Source organism: Oncorhynchus masou, chromosome 6, assembly GCF_036934945.1.
Source record: "Oncorhynchus masou masou isolate Uvic2021 chromosome 6, UVic_Omas_1.1, whole genome shotgun sequence".
Taxonomy (NCBI): Eukaryota; Metazoa; Chordata; class Actinopteri; order Salmoniformes; family Salmonidae; genus Oncorhynchus; species Oncorhynchus masou.
In genome coordinates this window covers 24,749,206-24,769,272 of record NC_088217.1, presented here as the reverse complement: position 1 = coordinate 24,769,272, position 20,067 = coordinate 24,749,206, and the positions used below count along the sequence as shown (strand labels likewise).

Below are 20,067 nucleotides of genomic sequence, written 5' to 3'. Positions count from 1 at the left end.
TTTCTGTTAGGAACATCTGCAGAGAATGACCAAAGCCCTCTTATATATATGTTTGAATCATTCTTGAGAAATACTTACGGAGGATTTTCGTTTCAGTTCCCTTGTTGTCATGCAGACAACATGTTGGTAGAGCTCCACTGACAGAGAGAAACTACGATGACACACACCTGTCACCAACCCCGCCCACCTCCACCCCACGCCTCTGTTCTACTATAGGGCTGCCACTTGACTATAAAGCCCACATCTCCAGAGGAACACATGACACTGTTAATCTCTTTTTTAACAGAGAAAATGTTATGGATTATACTTTTAATGTTCAGTGGTCTGCTTGCTCTCATCATGCTTTACTCTTCCCGCACAAGGTAAATTGTTCTTCATATTTCTTGAACATTTGGATTGCAAAACAAAACATTATAAATAATGTAGGTGTAATTTGTCAATGTAACTTGATACAGTTGAAGTCGGAAGTTTACATACACCTTAGCCAAATACATTTAAACTCAGTTTTTCACTATTCCTGACATCTAATCCTAGTGAAAATTCCCTGTCTTAGGTCAGTTAGGATCACCACTTTATTTTAAGAATGTGAAATGTCAGAATAATATTAGAGAGAATGGTTTATTTCAGCTTTTTCTTTTTCTTTCATCACATTCCAAGTGGGTCAGAAGTTTACATACACTCAATTAGTATTTGGTAGCATTGCCTATAAATTTGGGCAAACATTTCGGGTAGCCTTCCACAAGCTTCTTACAATAAGTTGGGTGAATTGTGGCCCATTCCTCTTGACAGAGCTGGTGTGACTGAGTCAGGTTTGTAGGCCTCGTTGCTCGCACACGCTTTTTCAGTTCTGCCCACACATTTTCTATAGGATTGAGGTCAGGGCTTTGTGATGGCCACTCCAATACCTTGACTTTGTTGTCCTTAAGCCATTTTGCCACAACTTTGGAAGTATGCTTGGGGACATTGTCCATTTGGAAGACTCATTTGCGACAAAGCTTTAACTTCCTGACTGATGTCTTGAGATATTGCTTCAATATATCCACATAACTTCCCTCCCTCATGATGCCATCTATTTTGTGAAGTGCACCAGTCCCTCCTGCATCAAAACACCACCACTACATGATGCTGCCAACCCTGTGCTTCACATTTGGGATGGTGTTCTTCAGCTTGCAAGCCTCCCCCTTCTTCCTCCAAACATAACGATGGTCATTATGGCCAAACAGTTTTATTTTTGTTTCATCAGACCAGGGGACATTTCTAAAAAAAAAGTACGATCTTCATACCCATGTGCAGTTGCAAACAGTAGTCTGGCTTTTTTATGGTGGTTTTGAAGAAGGGGCTTCTTCCTTGCTGAGTGGCCTTTCAGGTTATGTTGATATTGGACTCGTTTTACTGTGGATATAGATACCTTTGTACCTGTTTCCTCCAGCATCTTCACAAGGTCCTTTGCTGTTGTTATGGGATTGATTTGCACTATTCGCATCAAAGTACGTTCATGTCTAGGAGACAGAACGTGTCTCCTTCCTGAGAGGTATGACGGCTGCGTACTATTGTTTGTACAGATGAACGTGGTACCTTCAGGCGTTTGGAAATTGCTCCCAAGGATGAATCAGACTTGTGGAGGTCTACAATTATTTTTCTGAGGTCTTGGCTGATTTATTTTGATTTTCCCATGATATCAAGCAAAGAGACACTGAATTTGAAGGTAGTCCTTGAAATACATCCACAGGTACATCTCCAATTAACTTGAATGATGTCAATTATTCTATCAGAAGCTTCTAAAACCAAGACATCATTTTCTGGAATTTCCCAAGCTGTTTGAAGGCACATTCAACTTAGTGTATGTAAACTTCTGACCCACTGGAATTGTGATACAGTGAATTATAAGTGAAGTAATCTGTCTGATAACAATTGTTGGAAAAGTGACTTGTGTCATGCACAAAGTAGATGTCCTAGCCGACTTGCCAAAACGATAGTTTGTTAACAAGACATTTGTGGAGTGGTTGAAAAACGAGTTTTAATGACTCTAACCTAAGTGTATGTCAACTTCCGACTTCAACTGTATATTTAAGTTATATTGTAAACGTGTTCTCTTCCTAATATTGAACATTGCTGTGAAAATCGTAACAAATGTCTTACTTCCTCAGTTACAAAGAGATTGACTTTCTACACAGAAATCAATTCATGAAAAGAATGTCAGGGTTATACATGTCTCACTGAATATACAACATTCTTGAACATGCAGCGTAGACCATTAGACCATGATTATATGGTTAGTCAAAACCCATTGTTAATCCTATGTCATATGTCTACACTGCAATACTATTGTTAGTCATTTTTTTGGTATTTATTAGGATCTCTATAATGCAGCAGCTACTCTTCCTGGAGTCCACACAAAACATAAAACATGACATGATACAGGATATTAATAGACAAGAACAGCTCAAGAACAGCCCACAAATTCAACTACTTTAGGGCATCTCCCGAACTGTAGCCCTGAAACCAGTTGGTTTTGTGTGGGAGGTGAAGTGTTCATCTTGGTTGGCAACTGTATGTTTGTTTCTCCCAGAAAGAAAAATGAGCCACCATTAGTCAAAGGCTTTATTCCATGGCTGGGTCACGCCCTGGAGTTTGGAAAAGATGCTGCAAAGTTCCTAACACGGATGAAACAAAAACATGGTGACATTTTTACGGTAAGATTCTCTATACATTTTTGTGACCAGGTACCTGTGTACCTCGTCAATCTTCAACACTTTCTTTATGTCTTTGTTACTGACATAGAAAGGGTTGCTGTGAACCTGTAGAAGTTATTTGACTTTCAAACGCTTCTTTTATCTTTATGGCATCTAGTGCTATGTGCATCTCCAATTGACATTGCTTTTGCTTTCACAAACAATACTATTATAATGTGTAATGTGACTGACAGTCGTGCATAGACAATGCCATGACTTTAACGTTTGAAATAATGTCTTCCAGGTGCGTGTTTGTGGTCATTACATCACCGTACTGCTGGACCCTAACTCTTATGACGCAGTCCTCGATGACACAGCCTCTCTGGACTTCAGCCGCTATGCCCAGGTCCTGAAGCAGAGGATCTTCAACCTGAAACTCCCCAATCACAACCCAGACACAGAGAGAGCCTGGATGGAACAGTAGGTGTTCTAGACCTGTATGCACATGACCTCACACCTGAACTCACACCTATCCACACACACATGACCTCACACTTGAACTCACATCTATCCACACACACATGACCTCACACCTGGCCTCACACCTATCCACACATACATGACCTCACACTTGAACTCACACTTGACCTCACACCTGAACTCACACCTATCTACACACACACATGACCTCACACCTGACCTCACACCTATCCACACACACATGACCTCACACCTGACTTTACACCTATCCACACATACATGACCTCACACTTGACCTCACACCTATCCACAAACACCCATGACCTCACACCTGACCTATCCACACACATGATCTCACACTTGACCTCACACCTGACCTCACACCTGTCCACACCCACCTGATCTCACACCTATCCAAACACACCTGATCTCACACCTATCCACACACACCTGACCTCACACCGTAATGTACAGTTCCCTGTCAAGGACAATAGTTTATTTTCTATTTTCTTATATTCTAACTAATAAGACATTCATCTCCACCAGAAGACTACATGCACATTCATCTAATTCCATCTGTGTTAACAAGTTGTAGCAATAATCTGTCCTCTCCATCATATCCCTGTCCAGGCACTTCCAGGGCCCCAGCCTGGCCAGACTGAGCAGCAGCATGCACCTCCACCTCCAGACCCTGCTAAGGGAAGAGGAGAGGAGCTGTAGCCCAGCAGAGTGGAGGCAGGATGGACTTTTCAGCCTCTGTTACAGCCTGCTCTTCAGGTAAAAAACAGAACTAAATGATGTCTGTGCTAGCCAGCTACTCTACATGTGTTAATAGTCATCCTGCTCTTCAGGTAACATCAGAAATGTTTCAGGGTCACTGGCCTGGGGGTTAATTTAGGGTCAAATTAGAGTATCATGCCTAGACCAAATTGCATAACTCTTACACACAAGAGTTAATACCTACTCTTACACAAGAGTTACACTTATTTCTGTCCTTATAGGGCTGGGTATCTCACACTCTTTGGTACAGAGAAAAGCAACAACGTCACTGAACTCGCTGCTGTCTACAAAGAGTTCCGCAAGTTCGATGGTCTTCTCACAAAACTGGCTCGTTCAACCCTTAAGCAAGGTACATAACATAGAGCTTAATCTAATGTACAATATGTAGTCATACATTACTCATTTGTATACAGTATTTATCTATTCATAAACACCAGTTGTTTCTCTGTACCTGTCTCTCTGTCTGCCTGTCTTTCTATGTAGCTGTCTCTGTTTACATCTCTCTGCCTGCCTGTCTCTCTGTGTACATATCTCTGTTTATCTGTTTCTCTGTCTGCCTGTTTATCTGTCTGCCTGTCTCTCTGTGTGTGATCTGGCTTCTCTAACCTGTGTCTCTCTCTCTCTATGTCGATAGAGGAGAAGAGGACAGCAAGCCTGTCCCAGGAGCGACTGTGGGAGCTGCTGTCCCCAGCATGGCTGAGCAGAGGAAAGGGGTCAGAGAGCATAGATCATGGGTCAGACAGCAGCTCCTGGCAGCAGAGTTACCTCAGGCATCTACAGAGGGAAGGAGTGGACACAGAGATGCAGAGACGAGTCATGCTGCTTCAGCTCTGGGCCACCCAGGTGACAGAAGAACAGACTAATCCTTTCACACAATGTTCTGACACACCCCGATGACCAAATACACCTTGTCTTCCTGTGCCTTCTTTGCTACTAGTGGCCCTGGCATGAATGAGTTCATAGGGTTTTTCTCTCCCAATGACTCATAACGTCCATGTCAGCACAGTTGACTCATGATGCCATTATGTGAGAAGTAATGAATGTGAAAAAGGTTTCCATTAATGTGTTTCCATGGCACCTGTTTGGAGTTATGTGTTGTCTTAGACAATGGCTCCACACATTCCAGAACAGCACAGATCACAGCCCTCTGTGGAAAAAAGAAGAGTTGGCAGGACACCCAAACCAACCTGTCTAATTTCAAACAGAAATGGACAAATGTGTCAGAATACATCTGAGGCATCAGAATATGTTCTCAAAATGAGATCAAGAAATTAGGCCGAGTGTGCAAATTTAAGGACAATTTAGAGGTATCATCTGTAAATGTTGATGTCAAAATCCAATATAGATCACAGCAATGAAGTTGTCTCCAACTCTATATTCATGAGCTCCAAAGGTGGTTTAATAACAGGTTCCTTGTGGCTTCCTTCCTCAAACCAGTCCCAACGAGTTGTGATGAATGAGCTGTTGTTGCACTGTGTGGCCAGATGGGTGAGCGAGTGTGCTGTCTGTCTGTCTGTCTGTCTGTCTGTCTGTCTGGCACTTGTTTCACCATAAGTTTCAGAGCAGCAAAGACGCGCAGGTGCCATTTGTACCAGGCCCTCTCTGCTCCCTTTGGCACTTTTGATGCTCTGTTCAGCCTGGAGCACTGGAGCCCTAGTCGGCCTACTCAGACCAGGGGAGTGCTAGAGAGTCCTTGGCCTAGATGGTACCTCTGTCTCTGGGGACCTTGAATCCCTTGCCAGGCTGGGATAGGAGAGGGCAGCTTGTCTCTTAGCATCAGTGTATCCTGCTTATTGATGTTTGTTCTGCTGGGAATCTGGCCCAGTCACAGTTAGACAGGTCCAGGAAGAGGAGCACCACTGAAACATATTAGAACTGAGGGTGAGAAGAAGGTAGTGTGTTGTAGTTTCTGTCATGACCAGTCACACAGAGAAGAGGTAGGCTTCCTAGGGGTGTAAAATACAATACTGACTGAATTTCAGTCTCTTCCATCGCAAATGCTTCATCACATGCTTTACACCCAACATGCTCTCATGTTGATACAAAATATAAAAATGTATTGCAACATAGTTATGAGAGCTTTATGTTTATGGCTCTGTATGTGTCGTTGGGGATTGGGGTGGAGGCAGTTCCACAGCCCAGTGAATCTCTGAGCTAGTGTCATATTCAGTCCATCACACACTCGACTGCTCCCCTGCTGTCAACACAACTACACCAGTACACAAATACACACTCCGAAGAGTTGAGGAGGAAACAAAGTGTCTTACTGTGTACACCAGTGAATTTTCAATTGGAATTCCAAGTTTTTGAATCTTGATTTATTCTTGATTTGCAGGAAAAAACTAAAATGTCAGTAAGAACATGCAGCATATTCATTGACTATTTATACTGTAAGACTCCTACGTTCCCCCTAAAGTAAACTGAGATGAAGCCTTCCAGTTTGTGGAGCCTAGTGTTCATCATATGGGATCTGTGATGGGACAGGCCAGTGAGTCACTCAGAGAGCCACTGGACCTCGTCTTTGCCTTGCATTAGCCCTGGCTGTCATTGGATCAGTGAAGACCTGACCTGTGAGAGGAAATGGTGAAGAGAGAGGCTCCCTGAACCGACAGTAATTATCGTCTGACTGTTCAGACAGACTTCTCAGCCCTCTGTAGACTTTGACCACCCGGTTTACACAGACCTGACAGCTCTAAAGGCCGCAGTACCATGATGTAAGGAAGGACTAAAAGAGAGAATAAAAGATAGAGAAAAGGGGGGGAAAGAGAACATCCGTGTGTAGATTTCTCCAAACACACTTCCATTTTCTCATTGAGGCTTCTGGCAGTGTGTTCAAAGAGTACAGTATATGTACTCTGATTTGTCTGCTTTGTATAACCTTGCAGTATAACTGCAACATCATGCTTTGTAATGGGTTCACTGTCTTTGATGGACTCAGAGTAAGTGCTGTGTTGGATTTGTCTAACCTTAAAGTTCTGCTCTGTAATACCTCTGCTGTTTCTGAACTGACTGGGTCTGTGTTGTGTTTTATTCCAGGGTAACGCTGGGCCTGCTGCCTTCTGGCTGCTGGGCTTCCTGCTCACCAACCCTGAGGCCATGAGAGCAGTGAAGGAGGAGCTCAGAGGCCTGGCTCTGCAGGACGGCTCCCTACAGCACCACCTTCTGGACACACTGGAGCACCACAGCACACCTGTTTTTGGTAAGAGCCCCAGGCAACCTCTATTATTCACTCGCTGTCTCTTCCACCTCAGAGCTCTCAGGGCTCTCTGCCTAGCTCTGCCAGCCAGCCAAAGACATGCTGTAAAATATTGAACTGAAGCTCTGAACTGGGGGGGATAACCAGTGAAAAAATGAAAGAGATTCAGAGAGCTGAATAAGTAAAGATGGATAAATATAATGTTTTTAACAGTGGTTTAATGAAGTTATGATGTGATATTATCCCCTTCTTATGTATCCACAGTTTTCCAGAAGGAAATACCTCTAGTGTTATGATTATGTAGCCTGGTGCCAGGTCTGTTTGTGCTATAGCTAACTCCTATGGTCATTGTCTACTACTGGAGTTGACTTTACATTATAAACCAATCTGGGCCAAACGTAATGAATATGAGCTCCTTCACTCCCACACACTCGCAACCCTCTCTCATCATGTGTATGATACCTTTCCCCAATCAAAGACAGTGTTCTGAGCGAGACTCTGCGTCTGACTGCTGCTGCCCTCATCAACAGAGAGGTGATCCAGAACACGACCCTTCGTCTGGCCAGTGGACAGGAGTACCACCTCAGACAGGGGGACAGGGTGTGTCTGTTCCCCTTCCTCAGCCCGCAGATGGACCCTCAGATACACCACGACCCACAGGTGATACAGCACAATACGGTTACCTGTCAAACACCCAGTTGGTGTTGAAATAATGCCATAATAATCTAAGCACTGGAAGCATACCAGTATACAGATGCATTTGACATTACTATTCAGTCTAATCCACCACCTGTTAATACAATGAATCTAAATGTTGTGTCTTTACTATCATTAACTGAAGACTGAAAGCATCCTTCACTCATGCTGCCAAACATACCCTTGCAAAACTGACCATCCTACCAATCCTCGACTTTGGAGATGTCATTTACAAAATAGCCTCCAATACCCTACTCAACAAATTGGATGCAGTCTATCACAGTGCAATCCGTTTTGTCACCAAAGCCCCATATACTACCCACCATTGCGACCTGTACGCTCTCGTTGGCTGGCCCTCGCTTCATAATCGTCGCCAAACCCACTGGCTCCATGTCATCTACAAGACCCTGCTAGGTAAAGTCCCCGCTTATCTCAGCTCGCTGGTCACCATAGCATCTCTCACCTGTAGCACACGCTCCAGCAGGTATATCTCTCTGGTCACCCCCAAAACCAATTCTTTCTTTGGCCGCCTCTCCTTCCAGTTCTCTGCTGCCTATGACTGGAACGAACTACAAAAAGCTCTGAAACTGGAAACACTTATCTCCCTCACTAGCTTTAAGCACCAACTGTCAGAGCAGCTCACAGATTACTGCACCTTTCCATAGCCCACCTATATTTTAACCCAAATAACTACCTCTTTCCCTACTGTATTTAATTAATTTATTTATTTTGCACCCCATTATTTTTATTTCTACTTTGCACTTTCTTCCATTGCAAATCTACTATTCCAGTGTTTTACTTGCTATATTGTATTTACTTTGCCACCATGGCCTTTTTTTGCCTTTACCTCCCTTATCTCACCTCATTTGCTCACATCGTATATAGACTTGTTTATACTGTATTATTGACTGTATGTTTGTTTTGCTCCATGTGTAACTCTGTGTCGTTGTGTGTCGAACTGCTTTGCTTTATCTTGGCCAGGTCGCAATTGCAAATGAGAACTTGTTCTCAACTTGCCTACCTGGTTAAATAAAGGTGAAATAAAATAAATAAATAAATAAAAGTATTTATCAAAGTTAGTTACTATGCGATCAACTGATTAATCACGTAACTAATTAACTAGGAAGTCGGGGCACCAAGGAAAAATATTCAGATTACAAAGTTATCATTTCCTAAAATAACTTTTCAGATATTTTATCTGATCAATTAGTCTTTGAATTAATTAATTATTTACTTTACCTCATGTTAGTCTCATTCCAAACGTTGTAAATAGTTGGTTATCTGCACGAACCCAGTCTTCACTATGAGTCATCCATACATCAATTGTCTTAAATCATTTATTTATTACTAACGAAGTAATTCACAGAAATGCATAAACAAACAAACAAACAAGGTAAATGTAATGATAGGAGAATTTGCCTTAGTGGGCTAAACCGGCATGGCGACTTGTTAGACAAAAGGGGAAGCGGGGGTCGACTAAGAAGTCACTACAGAGTGATAATTATAACAATTGAAATGCTAATCCTTTACACATGAACGCTCACTCATTCGGGAACAATTGCAATCAATATATATATTTACGCTCCGTGTGTCGTCTTGATCGCTGGTGAAAAGTTTGTGTCTTTCGTAGAATTGTCTCCCCTCCCTCTCTCTGTCTTGGTTAGAGGGGATATGTAACAATACAGAGGCGGATGCAAGATGCAAGCAACGATGGTTTAATGAATGTAGTTCACAGCAGCAACATGACAGACAGACTGTACTCAGACGGAATCCGACCCAGGGACTCGGGCGCCTCTTCCGATGATAACGTGCTGAGAAAACCAGGGGAGTGTGTCCAGATGAGTAGGAAGGAGCACAGCACACAAGAGAAGAGCACGGACACACGACACAACCTCAGGGAAGAAACAACGATCTGACAACAAGAAACACTGGTAACAGAACATATAAAGGGAAGATAAGTGGTTCCAGCTGGCGCAGGCAATCAGGCCGAGATTGGGAACCACGCCCACACAAACACGAGAGAGAGAGAGAAAGAGAAAGGGAGGCAGTGGATTCATGAACCGTGACAATACCCCCCCCTAGGAACGCCTCTTGGCATTCCCAGGCGAATTTACCTGTCGATTGAAATCATCGATAAGGGAGTGATCCAGAATGTCCCTAGCAGGTACCCAACTTCTCTCCTCCGGGCCGTAACCCTCCCAGTCCACCAGGTACTGGAATCCGCGTCCCCTCCTTCTAGAGTCCAAAATACGATTGACAGAAAAGGTGGTTTCCCCATCAACAAGTCGTGGCGGCGGGGGAACCGGGACCGTGCCTGAAACACAGGTTTTATTTTAGACACATGAAAGGTAGGATGAATTCTCCTATACGCCGGAGGAAGCTTGAGCCGGACCGCCACCGGACTAATGATCCTGGTGACTTTGAACGATAAATTTGGGGGCAAGCTTGTTCGAAACGGATCGGAGTGGAATGTTCTTAGTAGAAAGCCACACTCTTTGGCCAACGACGTATACCGGAGGCTTCGACCGGTGGCGATCGGCCTTAGCCTTGGTGCGCGCCCCCACCCGGAGAAGAGTCTCACAGGCTCTGCTCCATGCGTGACGGCACCTCTGGATGAAAGCGTGAGCGGAGGGAACAGTGACCTCGGACTCCGTACTGGGAAAGATGGGTGGCTGGTAACCTAAACTACATTCAAACGGAGAGAGACCCGTGGCTGCCACTGGCAACGAATTGTGAGCGTACTCAACCATAGAGAGTTGTTGACTCCAGGAAGAGGGATTCTTAGAAACCAAACATCGCAACACTCTCTCCAAATCTTGGTTGGCTCTCTCCGTTTGACCGTTGCTCTGGGGATGAAACCCTGAAGACAGGCTGACACTCGCTCCCAGTAACCTACAAAACTCTTGCCAAAACTTGGACACAAATTGGGGCCCCGGTCAGAAACTACGTCCATCGGCAGGCCATGTAAGCGAAAGACGTGATCCACGACAGTTACCGCTGTCTCCTTGGCAGATGGTAATTTAGGCAAGGGAATAAAATGAGCCGCCTTCGAGAACCGGTCCACCACGGTCAAAACAACCGTCTTGCCCTGGGAGGGCGGGAGGCCGGTAACAAAATCTAGCGCGATGTGGGACCAGGGTCTCGAAGGGACCAACAGCGGTTGGAGTAACCCATCTGGGGTCGATTAGAAGTCTTCCCAGTGGCACAAACCGAGCAAGCCAAGACAAAACTGTGAATGTCACGAGCCATCAGTGGCCACCAAAAGCGTTGCTTAACCAAAAGCTAGTGCGGCTGACTCCTGGATGACACGCTACGTTGGAGCAGTGCCCCCACCGAATAACATCGGACCGACACCCCTCCGGCACAAACAACCGATTAGGCGGGCAACCGGGCGGAGGCGTTACCCCTTCTAAGGCCGTTTTGACCCTCGATTCAACCTCCCATGTGAGTGTGGAGACCACTAGGGTCCCGGGTATGATGCACTCGGGAGTGGATGGGCGTTCGGAATGGTCAAAAATGCGAGAAAGGGAATCGGGTTTGACATTCTTGGAACCCGGGCGATACGAGAGAGAGAAGTCAAAACGTCCGAAAAGAGTGCCCACCGCGCCTGCCTGGAGTTGAGTCGCTTGGCGGTTCTGATATATTCCAAATTCTTGTGATCGGTCCAAACTATAAAAGGTACCCCGAACCCTCTAACCAATGGCGCCACTCCTCCAGTGCTAACTTCACTGCCAACAACTCTCTGTTGCCAATGTCGTAGTTGCGTTCCGCAGGTGATAACCGATGGGAAAGGAACGCGCAAGGGTGCATCTTGTCGTCAGAAGAGGAACGTTGGGAAAGTACCGCACCTACCCCCACCTCTGAAGCGTCCACCTCCACCACGAACTGACGCGAGGGATCGGGAGCTATGAGGATGGGAGCCGAAACAAAGCGGCTCTTGAGTTTGGCGAATGCAGCCTCGGCTGTATCGGACCACCTGAACGTCACTCTGGGGAGGTTAAGGCAGTAAGAGGAGCGACTATCTGGCTAAAGTTGCGAACGAAACGCCGGTAGAAATTGGCGAATCCCAGAAACCTCTGTAGGGCCTTACGGGAATCTGGGCTTGGCCAATCCACCACAGCCTTAACCTTGTCAGGATCCATGCGAATACCTTCAGTCGAGATGATGTAACCTAGGAATGGAACGGATTGTGCATGAAAAATGCATTTCTCCGCCTTGACAAAAAGTCCATTCTCCAACAACCTCTGAAGCACTCGTCTGACGTGCTGAACGTGTTCCTGGAGAGAAGAAGAAAAAATCAGTATGTCATCCAGGTAAACATATATGAACTGATCAATCATATCTCTCAGCACGTCATTGACGAGTGCCTGGAAAACCGCTGGGGAGTTGGATAGCCCAAAAGGCATGATCAAATATTCGAAGTGCCCTCTGGGGGTGTTAAACGCGGTCTTCCATTCGTCCCCCTCCCTTATGCGAACCAAATGATATGCATTATGTAAATCCAACTTAGTGAACACGGATGCTCCCTGTAACCTTTCAAAGGCTGAGGACATCAACGGTAAGGGATAGGTATTCTTCACTGTGATGTTATTCAACCCACGGTAATCAATGCAAGGACGCAGAGATCCGTCCTTCTTCCCCACAAAGAAGAACCCCGCCCCCGCTGGAGAAGAGGAAGGACGAATAAATCCAGATGCCAGAGAACCAGAGATGTATCTCTCCATAGCCTCCCTCTCAGGAACAGAGAGTGAATATAACTTGCCTTTAGGCGGAGACTCACCTGGCAATAATTCTATTGCACAGTCATAGGGACGATGCGGAGGAAGAGAAGCAGCACGGGACTTACTGAACACCTCCTTCAGGTCGAGGTATTCAACGGGCACGTTAGACAAATCCACTGCCTCCTCTAGAAACACAGAATCAGACACAGACGAACAAGCAGACACTAAACAGGACTCAAGACACTTGTTACTCCACATGGATATAGAGTTATGACCCCAGTCAACTCTGGGGTTGTGTTGGGTGAGCCAAGGGTGGCCGAGAACTAATGGTGCAAGGGGTGAGTCCATGAGTAGGAATGATAGTGTCTCAGTGTGATTGCCAGAAGTGATGAGTGTGATAGGTTCAGTGGTGTGAGAAATGTTGGGGAGTTCTTGACCATTGAGAGCGTTGACGGATATCTTGTGCGTGAGTGAGGTGTTAGGGATCTGGAGTTTGTGAGCGAGCTTGAAGTCCATGAAATTACCCTCTGCTCCTGAGTCCAGTAAGGCTTGGGTGTCGTGCGTGTGGGTGGCCCATCTTAGTCTTACCGGGAGGAGAGTAGATGATGAGGTCTTCTCTGTGGTGACCCCACCCGATAGTAGCCTCATGTTTACTACCGGGCCTGATCTTTTACCGGGCAGGAGTGGATAAAGTGGCCCGCTCTACCACAGTAGAGACAGAGTCCTTGGGATCTCCGCCTCTCCCTCTCTTCCCGGGAGAGGCGAGATCTCCCCAGCTGCATGGGTTCGTGAGCGGAGGCTGAACTGGCCGTGTTCCCGCCGCTGGCATGCCAGCCCTCCGTGTCGTTATACGGTCTGTTAGGGCATGCTCGGCGGCCAATACGACTCAGACGAGCGTCGACCCTCAAGGCTAGTTCCACTAGTCCATTTAAACTCCTGGGAAGGTCCAGAACATAAATCTCCTTCTGGATCCGGTCCTCCAGCCCATGCAGGAACATGTCCCACTGCACCTCCTCGTTCCACTGACACTCAGCGGCCAGAGTGCGGAATTGGATGGAGTATTCCGATACTGAATGGTCTCCTTGGCGAAGGTCAGCGAGTAGTCTGGCCGTCTCCCTACCCGCCACGGCCCGATCGAAGACCCTTCTCATCTCCTCGGAGAGTGTCTGGAAAGAGGTGCAGCATGGGTCCTGGTTCGCCCACACCGCCGTTCCCCAGAGAGCCGCTTTGCCTGATAGCAGTGTGAGTACGAATGCTACCTTAGACTGTTCACGGTTGAAGGTCCGTGGCTGCAACGAGAAATGCATGGAACATCTCGTAAGAAAAACTCTGCAATAGTCAGGATCACCTGAATAACCCTCTGGTGTCGGTAGCCGTGGCTCTAGCTGGGAATCCGACTCTGGCGGGACGGGTTGAACTGCCGGTGTAGGTGGCGCAGCGGAACCCCTCAGATGTTGCAATTGTTGGGTCAGCTGGGATACCTGCGTCGCAAGGGCTTGTACTGCCCGACCTGTGCTGGAGATGTTCTCCTCTTGTTGATCCATTCTCGTGATACTGCGGGAAAGGAATTCGGTCAGACTCGTTGAACTCGCTGCATCCATGGTCTGGTCAGATCATTCTGTAACAATACAGAGGCGGATGCAAGATGCAAGCAACGATGGTTTAATGAATGTAGTTCACAGCAGCAACATGACAGACAGACTGTACTCAGACGGAGTCCGACCCAGGGACTCGGGCACCTCTTCCGATGATAACGTGCTGAGAAAACCAGGGGAGTGTGTCCAGATGAGTAGGAAGGAGATAGCAGATAATCCACACAAGAGAAGAGCACGGACACACGACACAACCTCAGGGAAGAAACAACGATCTGACAACAAGAAACACTGGTAACAGAACATATAAAGGGAAGATAAGTGGTTCCAGCTGGCGCAGGCAATCAGGCCGAGATTGGGAACCACGCCCACACAAACACGGGAGAGAGAGAGAGAAAGAGAAAGGGAGGCAGTGGATTCATGAACCGTGACAGGATAGTTCAAAGTGACATTCGTTATAGAATGGGTGTTTTGGCGGTTGTCGTTCTTCGTGTTCAATGATACCGAATTCCTAGCTGCAGACTAGTAATTAGTATCAAAGACTTGTTCTTATTCTGTCGTTATCGATAGTCTAAGAGTTTAACCATCTGGTATGGTTAAAAGATTCAGCAATGGTTTACAACCTTTGTCCTCCTAATGGAGAAAAACATGGTCTGCAACCTTTAGCCCTCTCGTAATTGAGGTAAGCTTGGTCTGTTGATAATTTCTCAAAGTTGGGATTTATTCGGAATGGCAGAAAAGGAGCTGTCCCAGGATGCCTGACCCTAACTGAGCTCAGGGGCAGTCCTCTGATTTAGTTTAAATCAAAAGGGAATTGTATTTTTCTTCATTAAACAGTCTAAAATCATATTACACAATTATACAAACAGTATCATACTCACTCATTCATCGTATACAACAATTTGATGTAAACCTCATATCTGAGGCTATTATATAAACAGTGTTATGGTAATGTGGCCACACCGTCTCCCATGAGCTTCCCCAAGTTGTGACAAACGGACCAGTTTGCAGCTGGATTCTTCACCGATCTTTTATACTTTCTCCAGAACATGAAATTTGTTCGTACCTCAAGTTCTGTGAGGTGGAAGGATTTCCTTTGTCCTCTTTGAAAGTTTACTCTCTCTCTACTATGTGTGAGGAGATCCTCTCAGGAATTTACGACCTCTGACCACAGCAGCCTAGTTGAAGGAGGCAAGGGGGAGGCAGGGAGAGGGGGATGGGGTTGCTATACCCAAAGAGCCCAACGTCATGACATAATACAATGACTGCGTGACAGTGTCTTTAACCTTAACCTCCACATTACTTAGTTATTCTGGTCTATTGACTACCAGGTGGATCCGAGATTCATTCATTTCAAAATACCTTTGAATTATTCCCTAGTGTGATGGCAGTAGCCAGCTGAGCGTGTCTATACAGTGTGTGTGTGCGTACGTGCGCGTGTGAGTGCGTGTGTATTTAAGTGTGTGTGTGTGTGCGTGCGTACTTGTGGAGTGAGGATGATGCAGCATCACTCTACCACTCACTGTTCTGTAGCACCTCTGTGTCATCACAGCACTGTTCTGTAGCACCTCTGTGTCATCACAGCACTGTCCTGTAGCACCTCTGTGTCATCACAGCACTGTTCTGTAGCACCTCTGTGTCATCACAGCACTGTCCTGTAGCACCTCTATGTCATCACAGCACTGTTCTGTAGCACCTCTGTGTCATCATAGCACTGTTCTGTAGCACCTCTGTGTCATCACAGCACTGTTCTGTAGCACCTCTGTGTCATCACAGCACTGTTCTGTAGCACCTCTGTGTCCTCATCAAATTAACTTGTCTTTTCTTCTTCTCTGCTTTACAGACATTTCAATATGACCGCTTCCTAAACGCAGACGGGACAGAGAAGAAGAAGTTCTATAAGGATGGGGAGAGACTGAAATATTACACCATGCCATGGGGTGCAGACAAGAACATGTGTGTTGGGAGACACTTTGCAGTCAGTGGCATCAAACAGTGAGTATAATATGACATTCTCCACCTGTTGTTATTGACAATGACCATAGGAGTTGGCAAGACAGCACAATCAGATCCGGAGGCAGGTTACCTCACACTATGCTTAGTACATCCAAACCGCTCCACGTGTGTTATGCTATTGCATGACGTTTTTTGGATGGATGTTTCCCTAATGAATGAGTTCATTAGTAAGGTATTAATGATTAATTAGGCATTTACAACCACATCAAGATCGCTACCTTAGGCTATGTGTCTGTAGTGTGTAGTGCTGTATAAAACAACTAAGCAAATCCACTCCTCAGGATCAGTTCTTTATTTATATTAATCATTCTGTCTGCTTAGATGTCAAAGGTTTGATACAGTGTCACGCCTTGACCATAGAGAGCCCTTGGGGTTCTCTATAGTGCAATAGGTCAGAGCGTGACTAGGGGGTGTTCGAGTCTAGAATTTCTATGTTGGTGTGAGTATGGTTCCCAATTGGAGACAGCTGAAGATCGTTGCCTCTAATTGGGGATCATACTTAGTGTGGTCCTTTTCCCACCTGCGTTTGTGGGATATTGTTTTGGTTTAGTGTTATGTGCGCTATGAATTTAATGTTCGTTTAGTGTTTTGCTTTTTGAGGGTTCACTTTAATAAATATGTGGAACTCTACTAACGCTGCACCTTGGTCAGCTCATTATGTATACGACGAACGTGACATACAGATGTAGGATCTTAATTTGATCACTCTGTTGCAGGAAAATTTTCCAGCAATGCAGGATTTTTTTTACTTGGTGTTTTTGAGGTTTAAAAAAGGATTCTGAAGTTTTTCATTTCCACTTTGCAATTTCAGACTTGTTTCTCTCTTGAGAAACAAATTATCAATCCATACAAATATATCCATTAATTATAATCAATATAGTAATTGTTGTCCTGTTGCTGTAGGATTATTTTCCTGTAGCAAACTGACTCAAATTAAGTTCCTACACCTGTATCTCTATAGAGTTTAAATTTGTCCTAAATTATTGAAATGGCCATTAACGGCTTTGAGTGCTATAGTTTATGCTGTATCGATGTGCAGTCGTATAGGGGTCCTCGAAGACGATCACAAACTGCTGATGTGTGTGCCTTTCCGTGGAAGATATTAGTAGTTTAAAGGTCAAATCCTACTAATCCACAGTGAGATTAAGAGGCAGGTGGTAGAACAGCTGTAGACATACAGTATGGGGTCGCAATCTCTAGGCTTTATCATATGTGAGATATGCAAATATTGTATTACATGGCAGACTGCATTCAGATTACATTCGATCTTCAACTGTGTACTCAAAGATACATTCAGGTGTGATTTTTTTTCTCAACTCATGCTCCTCTCCCCTCTCTGTGACTGTCAGGTTTGCGTTCATGGTCCTCTCCCGGCTGGACCTGGAGCTGTGTGACCCGACTGCCACTGTTCCTCCGGTCAACCCAAGTCGATATGGTTTCGGGATGCTCCAGCCTGACGGAGACCTGGAGGTCCACTACAGACTCAAGACTCTGCACTAGGTCATGACCCCTGACCCCACACACCATCCTGATTTTAGATTTAAAAGACTCCAAAAAACGGTCAATCATTTCAGGTCCAGGGCCGCGGGTGTAAAAGATTCAGCAGACTGCTGGCATTACACATCTGGATAAAAGACTACTGTAGCTCTGCTGGAGTCACTTATATTGATAACTTTGACACCTTCTGGAAAAAGAAGATACTCTACAGGAATGACGGAAACCATCGAAATCATCTTGGCTCATGGACTCTGTCCACGCATTTCAAGGCTGTGTTGAAACAATGACTTTTCCTACCGTTGTGACAATGAGTCGTCATAATGCAGCATCAAATGTACATGATCCCAGGGGCATTGGTAAACACAATGTAAGTAATTTAATTGATGTACCCCTAATTGCACCGAATACTTCTGTTTATCCTACAGCTGTTGCATGCAGTAATCATGTGCCCACGAAACAGTTACACTGTTATCACTGAGGCGGTGTCCCCTAGAAGGAAGACCACTTTGTGCAGCTCACCCTGCACCATCAGCTACAATGTAAATAACATGAGTAAGTCTACTTCTGATAAGCTTCTCAATAAAGCATTACAAACAATCAAGCGACCCAGAAAATTGCTAAAAATAGCCCATATTAACATATGTAGCCTAAGAAACAAGGTCCATGAAGTGATCTTCCTTGTAACAGATGACATTCATATTCTGACTATCTCTGAAACTCACTTAGACCTTTGATGATACAGTGGTAGCAATACATGGCTATAACATCTACCAAAAAGACAGAAATGCCAACGGAGGCAGTGTTGCAGTCTATATTCAGAACCACATTCTGTAAAGCTTAGACATGATCTAATGTTAAATACTGTTGAATTAATATGGCTATAGGTTCATCTCCCTCACCTAAATCCCATTCTTGTGGGAAGCTGCTATAGACCACCAAGTGCTAACTGTCAGTATCTGGTTAATATGTGTGAAATGCTTGATAATGTATGTGATATGAATAGGGAGGTATATTTTCTGGGTGATTTAAATATTGAATGGCAATCATCAAGCTGCTCACTCAAGAAAAAACTTCAAACTGTAACCAGTGCCTGCAACCTGGGTCAGATTGTCAGTCAACCTACCAGGGTATTTACAAACAGCACAGGAATTAAATCATCAACATGAATTGATCACATCTTTACTAATGCTACAGAATGTGCATTATGTGCTTGAAAGCAGTATTCAAATCCATAGGATGTAGTGATCACAATATCATAGCCATATCTAGGAAAACCAAAGTTCCAAAAGCTGGGCCTAATATTATGTATAAGAGGTTATGCAATACGTTTTGTAGTGATTCATATGTTGATGATGTAAATAATATGCTCTGGTCTGTGGTGTGTAATGATGAGCAACCAGAGCTGCACTTGAAACATTTATGAAATTGCTTATTCCAGTTACTAATATGCCCGCACTCATTTAAGAAAATGACTCTAAATACTGTCAAATCCCCTTGGATTGATGAGTAATTGAAAAATTGTATGGTTGAGAGGGATGAGGCAAAAGGTATGGCAAATAAGTCTGGCAGCCCAACTGACTGGCAAATGTACTGCAAATTAAGAAATTGTCACACCTTGATCTGTTTCACCTGTCTTTGTGGTTGTCTCCAGGTGTCTCCCATCTTCCCCATTATCCCTGTGTATTTATACCTGTGTTCTCTGTTTGTCTGTTGGCAGTTAGTTTTGTTCTTGGAACCTACCAGCATTTGTTTCCCTGCTCCTGCCTGTTTCCTGTTTTCTATTCCTTCCCAGTTTTGACCAGTCTGCCCACCCTGAGACTGCCTGCCGTTTTGTACCTTACCCCACCGTTCTGGATTATTGACCCCTGCCTGCCTTGACTTGTCTTTCGCCTGTGCCTGTGATTGTAATAAACCCGTCACTTCTACACTGTCTGCATCTGGGTCTTACCTAAACGTGATAGAAGTCGTGACTAAACTAAATAAAAATAAAGACAAACTATACTATGACACAAAGATCAATTATTTAAAGATGTATAGTATTATGCTTTGGAGCACCTTAAATGACATTTTGGGGAAAAAGGCCAACTCGGCTCCATCATTCATTGAATCAGATGGCTCATTCATCACAGAGCCCCCTGATATTACCAACTGCTTTATTAATTTTTCATTGGCAATATAAGCAAACTTAGGGTTGACATGCCTGCAACAACTGCTGACACCACACATCCAAGTATATCGGAACAAATTATGAAAGACAAGAATTGAACTTTTGAATTCCGTAAAGTAACTGCGGAAGAGGTGAAACTATTATTGTTGTCTATCAACATCCAACGGGGTCTTTCAATCTGGATGGAAAATTACTGAGGATAATAGCAGATGATATTGCCTCACCTTCCATTTAAGCCTACTAGAAAATG

At 44.8% G+C, this 20,067-nt stretch overlaps 1 protein-coding gene across 2 annotated transcripts; it reads left to right on the top strand.

Annotated features, from left to right (window-relative positions):
- Positions 1–233: 233 nt before the first annotated feature.
- LOC135541723 (prostacyclin synthase-like) lies at positions 234–19,639 on the top strand. 2 transcript variants are annotated; one of them, XM_064968042.1, is made up of 10 exons: positions 234–362; positions 2,574–2,693; positions 2,977–3,152; positions 3,783–3,929; positions 4,154–4,281; positions 4,567–4,775; positions 6,969–7,131; positions 7,607–7,788; positions 15,981–16,132; positions 17,503–19,639. In XM_064968042.1, the coding sequence occupies exons 1-10, from the start codon at positions 297–299 to the stop codon at positions 17,651–17,653; spliced, it is 1,494 nt and encodes a 497-aa protein (XP_064824114.1). In that variant the 5' UTR covers positions 234–296; the 3' UTR covers positions 17,654–19,639. The 2 variants fall into 2 exon arrangements, with proteins under 2 accessions (XP_064824114.1, XP_064824113.1); XM_064968041.1 differs by having other exon boundaries at positions 279–362; positions 2,570–2,693.
- The last annotated feature ends 428 nt before the right edge of the window (positions 19,640–20,067 follow it).